This window comes from Pterocles gutturalis, unplaced genomic scaffold (assembly GCF_000699245.1).
Source record: "Pterocles gutturalis isolate BGI_N339 unplaced genomic scaffold, ASM69924v1 scaffold33676, whole genome shotgun sequence".
NCBI lineage: Eukaryota > Metazoa > Chordata > Aves > Pterocliformes > Pteroclidae > Pterocles > Pterocles gutturalis.
In genome coordinates this window covers 27,298-35,629 of record NW_010104124.1, presented here as the reverse complement: position 1 = coordinate 35,629, position 8,332 = coordinate 27,298, and the positions used below count along the sequence as shown (strand labels likewise).

General features: G+C 41.6%; 1 protein-coding gene across 1 annotated transcript in view; it reads left to right on the top strand.

The window, feature by feature from the left end:
* Nucleotides 1–7,567: 7,567 nt before the first annotated feature.
* The window catches only part of CHAMP1 (chromosome alignment maintaining phosphoprotein 1), a 3,194-nt gene continuing 2,429 nt past the window's right edge, over nt 7,568–8,332 (top strand). Inside the window, exon 1 of the mRNA XM_010086958.1 lies at nt 7,568–8,321. Coding sequence (XP_010085260.1) covers nt 7,625–8,321 — 697 coding nt within the window. The 5' untranslated portion in view covers nt 7,568–7,624. The remainder of the gene's footprint in view (nt 8,322–8,332) is intronic.

Here is an 8,332-nt window from a genome sequence, read left to right as displayed (position 1 = left end):
CATCCCGTCCCCTAAAGAAAGTTAAAGCAGTGGCCGGCACGGCAGAGCCGGGAGCAGGTGGAGCACGCTGCGAGTTCTGCTTTCCTCGTAGTGAAACGCTGCGAGATGCCTCGGGAAAGACAGTTTTGCACAGGACGTGTCCCCGACGGGACTGTCCTCTTCACTCGTGACAGAAATAAGGGCGACGAGGGACCGCATCGCCCGGGAGGCAGATGAAGGATGAAAACCGAAGGCTCCTCAAAACATGCCACTGGGTTGCATCCTTACATCGTTAGGGATGGATGAGACGAGTCGACTATTAGTGGCATTTTAGAGCCGACTTCTGAACTAAAGGAGGCTCGTTTGTGGTATCTGCATTCACTTTTTGGAGCCTAGAGATGGGCTGGGGGAGTGGTAGTAGCCTGTAGTAGCTGGTACAGGTGTTAAGAGGGTTTGATGCTTGACTGTGCAGAGCACAGCTGCATGAGTTGATAATAGTTCAGCACTCTTAGAATTAAGAGGGGTAATTGGAAGCTTGACTTGTACAGAGTTGTTTATAAGTTATTCTCCATAGGAATATGGAGACTTTGGATTTAATTTTTCTCTTCTGTAAGCTTCTCTTTTACTATGTCTGCTTTCAGGATAAGGTAAATGGAATTCTTTGCCTGAGATCACCAAGATTCACAACCTTAATTCATGGTTCCCGGCTAGATTGTGTGTTCTGGTGGGTCCAGTGGCACTTCATTAGCTCAGGTTCAGCACTGCAGAAAGAAGGTTTCTGGGGCCATTTTTGGAAGCTATCTATGTGGAATTGTGAATTTGGAATTAGAAAGCTCTATCAGAAGTACATGGAATTAATTTTTCTTACTCCAAATCTGTCATAGGTACGTTGATATTACTCTGGTTTAGACTGTTGTTAGATCTTGTATTAAAAACTAATGGTGTGTGTGACTTCTCATTCTCTTAGGAAAGGTGGAAATCTTGCAAAATAGCTGCAGTGCTGTCACCTTTGTGTTTCCTTAGTTATCTGCATGTGCATCAAGTATTGTCACTTTGCAACTTTCCTGTCACTTTGCAACTTTCCTCTGACTTGAACCTTTCTTAGAAACATAGGACCAGATAATGCAGCCATTTCCTGCCTGGATGTGGTGTCTCACTTGTTCTCACAGCGTATCTCACTGTTTCAGTGGCTGGTCAGGTCAGAGTGTTTGTACCTTTTTCAGGTGTGTAATTTTAAAGGTGTGGGTCAGCGATCATTGCTGATGGATCTTAGCCCGTATAGATGGGCTGGTAACTGGGAGTTTAGTTGTGAGGACGTGGTCAAATTCTGGTGGACGCTGCTGGATTAGCAGGAGCGTAGCGCTGCCTCTCTAGTTTGTGGTGTGTTGAAAGTGACCCCCTTACCTGCTGTTTGTGTTGTGAAGTGCCTGCTCTGCTACACTGTGGGGATGTTTGTGTGCAGCTTCCTCTGGGAGCTAAACTTCTGTTTCTTTTGTCAGTCACAACATAGGGATGTAGCTTCAAGAGAAGCATCATGTTGCCACCAGACTGTCATTTACTTTTTGGCACTGCAAGAATGTGTCATTTTTCCTTTTGCTTAAACACTGCAATAATCTGGATCTGCTCCTGCTGGTAGAGGCAATGATGCATCTGTATCCAGCTTTTGTGTGCTGGGAACAACCTTTACTATCAACTCTCTTCATTGATAAAGGATATGGCTGAACTGTTTGTCTGCAATAAACTTTCAAGGGAGATGAAAGTGAACAGCCATCCTTCCTGTGCAGTGACTGACATAAGGAATCCGATGTAATTGTACTGAATCAGAGAAAATGGAACTTTCTTCGTGAGGGCTTTCTCAACTGTGCTGGCATTGTTGATGTGTGCTGCGTATCCTAATTATCTGATTGTGTCTTACCATGCTTGGTTCTTTATCGAGAGTGAAAGACATATAGATCCTTCTGCCAGTGAGAACCAGGACAGTCTGATTTTGAAGAATGATATGACGGACTACTTGTTGCTGTGTTCTTAAATTCCACGTGTCATAGTAAAAGCAACCTGTGATTTTCTGTGCTCACAGGCAGGCTAGATCTTTAGCTTTGAGCCCTTTGTTGCTTCCCTCTGGCACGGCCTCCTGATAGTCATAGCTTATCCTCTGTACAGGAAAAATGCCGGGATATATTAAATGTTGCAACATCTAATGTAGAATGTGTTTATTAAAAATAACCTGAAATGATTAGTAGATGTATAGCTATGAAATTAGGATGGGGTTGAGAAGTGGAGACATCTTAGTAGCTGCAAGAGTCAATGCTGTGCCATCATCTGAGTGGATTCCTTTTTATATGCAGTATCTCCTGCATATTCCTTTTCTACCACTGGGAGGTTTTTGAGAGGCTGTAGGAAGTGGGGCGTAATCTTTAGTGGGATCCTCATGGATGATGGGACGCTGAATCCAGGAACTGGCTCTGAAGTGGCTGTACATACGGGCTGGGAAGGTACCAGGAAGTCTCTCTGCTCTGTGCATTAGCTTAGGGCACTCCTATTGCTCAGTCTAACATGAGCTCAACAGAGATTGCTGATGCTGTTTGACTGCACTCTCTGGTTGCTCTGCAATATACGTAGCCAGCTTCAGAATTTGCAGTTGTCTCATTGCTTCTGACTTCTTGGGTACTTTCCACCAAATCATGTCTTTGGCCTCTGTGATGCTGAGACCAAGGAAGAAAAGTAATGGTGTTTTTTCTTTTCTTAGGTAGATATGGATCCTCATAGCCAATCATTTTCACTGCTGTTTTTCTGTTCATCCTGTGGGGCAGGAGATTAAGGCCAGAACCACAGTGTAGGGGACAGGAACTGGTGTAACAATCTTCAGCATCTCTGTGGAGAGAGAAGAGAGCTGGTGATAGGAACCTTTGTATGTGCGTTCTTGTCTTGCGTGAAAGAAGGGGAACAGGGAGGGGTGGCTGATGGAGCAGCAGGAGAGACTGATGGTTCTATTCCTGAGATCTCTGGGTCTCTTCAAGTAGCTTTTAACTGGAGTGGTGGACATTGATCTATGTCACTTCAGGTCAGCAAAAAACTTTAGTCAAGCTGAGAGCTAAGTTGGGGCTGTTGCTGTTACTGTGTGTAATATCTGTGGATATAGTGAGCTTGTAGACAAAAGCACTTACCTGTTCAGATTCAATGGAAATCTTGATGTCTCAGGAAAACTCCAATGAGTCTTGGCTGTCTTAAGCTAAAGTTTAGTATTGTAAACTCCAGAATCCTAGCACTACATCTTCAAGTGGAGACAGGGTACAGGCACAGGACAAGCATAAATGCTGGGCTTCAGGGTTCTGCTTCAGTTGTAGTGTGTTCTCAGCATAGATAATTAGTTCTGTTTTGCTGTATCTGTATTTATTTTCTCAGTGTTGCGGCCATGAAAAGTGAGAAAAGTAGGAAGGGATGCAGAAACAGTGATTAAGGAATGCGGTGCGCTTTGTAGTCTTAAAGTGGCTTGCAGCACAGGCTCAGTTATAGCCACTGTGGCATGACACATCCTGTAACTGAGTTTTAGTAAGGGAAACGTTGAAGTGTCCTTCTTATAAAACAGGTAGGGCCTGGCAGACTGTTCAACAAAACAAAGTGGCCTGTGGCCTGCACAGCAGTTACCTGTACCTGGATGGGTGGCAGGTTGTTTGTCTCTCCTAGGAGTCTTCAGGCAGGCTTGAGAGATACTCTAGTGGCCATCTCTCTTTTACTGTGTTTCACAGAGGACCGGTCTCTCATGACAACTTGATCTTCATCCTGAAATTGGTACTTTTTCTCAAAGGGTTTCAAGATGACTTGAACCGTGTTTACATTTAGTATTTGGTCAATTTCTATGCAGTGCACCCTGCCAGATTGATTGCACCAGTTATTTTCCTTACCCTTTTCATGGGTCTGAGTTGGAGCAGTGCAGAGCTAGGTCCCTTTGATGTCTGTAGTAAAGCATTTACAGAGAGGGATCATGGTCTGTCTTTTATAGTGTTGCCAAAAAGATGCCACTGGGCACAGATGACATCAGAGTTCATGCAGGCCCAAACCATGGGGACCTGGTTATTGAGTGAATGGTTTCTAGCCTGGCTGGCTCTGCTGTTTAAAAAACATGACATGCTGTTCCTCAAACTTTCACCCAACTAGGCAAGGCTGGATCCAGCACAAAATAAGTTCTGATGCAGGAGTTGATGGAAAAGAGAAATGAGAGGCAGGCAGTTACCTGTGTGACAAACCCGAGTATAGAGGAGGGCAGTAGTCAGAGCTATGTAGAGACAGTGGCATTTGAGCTCAAAGTGAGAAGGGATTAGGAGGGATTGACAGGAAAGTCTTATAAACTAGCTATTCAGATATGTGCTAAGTGAACCAGCAGCATTTTGGAGTTTACTCCTTCAGAAGTGTTTCAACAAATTGCAGTTGACAGCATGAGTTAATAGTGGTTCGGCTCTGCTCAAGTTTGTTACTGGTCTAACAGTTACTATTCTAAAACTAGATTTACTGTTCCATGGCATCATGGCCTAAGGTGCTGCATTACCGAAGAGTTGTCTTGCCTCAGTTAAGTAGAGCTTTCAGCAGAAGAAGTAGTTTCTTCAGTGACTGCCAGCTACAGTGTGGTGAAGTTATAAAATTAAAAATGGTGAGTGATGGCATTGTGAGAAAAAGTACCCCCAACTCTTTTAATGTTATTTTTTAGGCCAAAAGCTTGAATGTCAACCTTTGGATGTCTGGACATGAAAATGAGAAAGTGCCTGTAACTTCTCCAGTTCCAGAATAACCTTCTGGTTAAAAAAGCTTAGCAGCAACTTGGACAGTTTGTGGAAAGGAGCCAGGGACCTTTTCTCACTGTTGCATTTGGAAAGAATGTGGAAATTTCCATTGTAAAGTAAGATAGGACTGAATAAAAGGAGAGGATGGGACATGGGGTGAAGTGTAGTTGAGAGGAGTGAATAACAGAAAACTCCAGAAAGGGCAACAGGTAGGTGATATGTAGAGAGAAGGGAAATTATGAAGAGGGTAGAAAACATTGTCTGGTAAACTTTGTACTAAGCTATGATAAATTCAGTTTGGAAAAACCTTTTTTGGTTTTCTAGAGAAAAGAAAATGAGTAGTTCAGGATTGCCACCAATTTTGGAAGCAACAAATTCCCTTTCAGTTCTGAAAATGTGATTGTGCAGTATGTCCTTATTGTCCTAATTATGTTCTGGTCTGATTTGGTAAAAAAAAAAAAAAATCTTTAGCCTGTATGAACAATTCAGAATTTTTTGCTTTCAAATTGAAATCTTCCTTTCCTCCCATCACCCCAAATCCCCCAACCAGAAAAAAAAAAAAAAACAAAAAAAAAAACACAAACCAAAAAACAAACCCAAAACCTTAGTTCATAAAGACTTTTAGGTCTTTTGGGGTGTTAAGACATCATTTGCACAATTGACAAGTCGTTTGCTATTGCAGAGGTACAGACCACTGAATACTGCTATTATCTTTCTGTTTTGTTTTGGTCTTTTACAGGGGTATAAAGTTTGTTATAAGATGTTGGGAAGTGTTTTGCGGTCAATACCGAATGCAGCGTGGACTACGATTTGGAGTGTCTTTTGTGTGTCTGCTAGTAGTGCTGGGAAATTACAACTTATATGCCAAAAGTCCTTCCACTTCAGTATTTCTAGAGCAGTGCAATTACTTCTCGTGTGTAGTTACCCTGTGGTCAGATGCTGTTCATTTGTCTCATAGAGGTAAAGTAGGATGCCTCTTAAAGGTCTGTCTGTGGTCCCGCCATGCTTCCCAATGGGAAATCTACCTAGTCCTATGACTTAATGTGAGGTGCACACGTATAGTGTGTGCAAAGTTTTTCCATGAGCAGCTGAGCTAGTGAACTTTTATTTCTTACAGATTTGTGCCCTCTCCTCCTCAGCCAATGCCCGTTTCCTTTTTTTTTTTCTGTATCCATGTCATCCTTTAGCATCACTGTTAATTTACTTTCATACTGTCACTGCCCCAACCCAAAGCAGCTCACCACTGTAGTATTTTTAATTCCTTCTCTTTTTCCCTAATTACAAGCTGAATCAGACACTGCTTGTTCTGCAGGTTTTAAGACTATTTGCATAGTGGCCCTTTATGCACTGATTACGTGCTAAACAGAGCCAGTAACTGTTAAGTGAAATATTCAGCCTTAGCCTCAGTGGAGGCATTTCTTTTGTTCTCTACTCAGTTGCTGCTTTTCATGAAACTTGTAGAAATTTAAAATGAGACTGGATTGCTTTATCCAATTTGATTGGCATTGACTGTAGGGCAATGTGTTTGTGTAAGCTTCATTTCCATAAGCAACCAGGGTAGAAATGCTTTGGGAATAAATTAAGAAAACTTGGTTTGGATGCAGTTTTGGATTAGTTGGTAATCTAATGTATATTTAGACAGGAGAATTAGTGTTAAAGTGACAGAAAAACTTTGTGTTTTGAAACAGTGTGTCTTGCAAGACCTACAAAATTAGATAGATAGTTTAGCTTGATAATCATGTAACATTTGTTTAATTTGAACCTAAAAGAAAAAAGCCTGTGCATTTCACATAAATGTACAAATATTCCTTTTCACCATACCTCCCACATTTACGTGAAAATGACTTACAGAATATGGTTAGACTTGGTTTTAGCTTATAGTAGCAGCTAATCCGGGTAAATTGTGTTGGAAATAGTGGTATCTAGACAAATAATTAAAAATTATTTGCATTTCAGATGCTGCATTTATGTTTGGGGGGGAGGGTGTTTGTCTGTTTTGGGTTTTATTTAGGTCTTGCAAAAACAGTAATTTTGAGAAATTTCCATCTTTCTCTTTGGGATGAGGCAAACAGTGCGTTGAATAGAGAGGGCTGTCAGCTACACCAACTGGAAAAAAGTCACTGCTGTACTTTTTTACATAGTATTTTTGTTGTTATTGGGGCAGCAGATGAAATAATGGAATGGAAAAAATTATTTTCATAATGGATAAAGTCTTTATGAGCAGCAGCTTTTGTTTTTAATGTAATTAGTGTAAGGAAAACAGTGTTTAACAGACAAAAACAGGTTCTAAGCTTTAGGCTGCTGTTTTCTTCTAGAATTTTTTTTGTCTTTGTTGAAAACAGATAATTTGTTTTGAAAGTTTATGATGAAGATGCAGTTTTGAAATGGCTTTATCTCAGTGGCACTGTTTCAAAGTACTTTTTCTGTTTACATGTGTAATGTAAATAAAAACACTTCAAATCTGGGAAGAAAAGACAACTGAGAAAGCAAGTCATATTTATCAAAGGAAATGTAAACTTAGCTCTTCATCACCTGGGTTGTTTTTGTATCGTTTGCTTGTGGATTTTTTTACATAAATAGAAAGGCCTATTGTTAAATATAAACTTTGTTTTTCAAGTTCTACTGATGTAAAATGACTTGCAGAAGTTGGAGACACCTATATTTGGATTTCTTAATGAAGTAGTAAGTGCAAAAGTTACGCTTTCTAAAATGGAGGGGATAAAAAGCACATCTGGTTATTTAGGAATGACAAAGAGTTGAAATTAACATTGACAGATAACTATACAGGTTTTTTTTTCCTTTACTGCAGGAACTGAAGCTTCCTCTTTAAAAGGTGCAGTGCTGTGAAAACTGTTACTGACCATAGGAAAATGGACATGTTGCAGATACTACGTAAAACCACAGACCGCTTAGAGTGTGATCACTGCAGCTTCAAAGGAACGGACTATGAAAACATACAAATTCACATGGGTACTATACACCCAGAGTATTGTGATGAAATGGATGCTGCTGGTTTGGGTAAACTTATATTTTATCAAAAAAGTGCAAAACTATTTCACTGCCACAAATGTTTCTTTACCAGCAAGATGTATTGCAACGTGTATTACCACATCACAGCACAGCATGCAGCACCTGAGAAGTGGAATGAGGAGCGGAAAGAACAGGTAGAAGGAGATTCAGATTCCTCCAAAAAAAGTGTCACGTTGGAGCCACAGAAGCCTACACTTTCCCCTGAGTCGCACAAACCTGCCCTTTCTCCTGAACTCCCCAAATCTGAACCTGTTGTTTCCTCCAAGCTTCCGAAATCATCAGTGTCCCCAGAGGCCCAGAAGTCAGCTCAGGCGACTTCCTCAGAACCAGAGAAGTCAGCCCAGGCCACATCCCCAGATCCAGAAAAGTCAGCCCAGGCCACATCTCCAGATGCAGAGAAATTAGCCTCAGCTGTGTCCCCCAACTCGCAGAAGCCATCCCCGGCTGCATCCCCTGACTCACAGAAGCCATCCCCGGCCATGTCTCCAGACTCACAGAAGCCATCCCCTGCTGTGTCCCCCGACCCACAGAAGCCAGGCTCGGCTGCA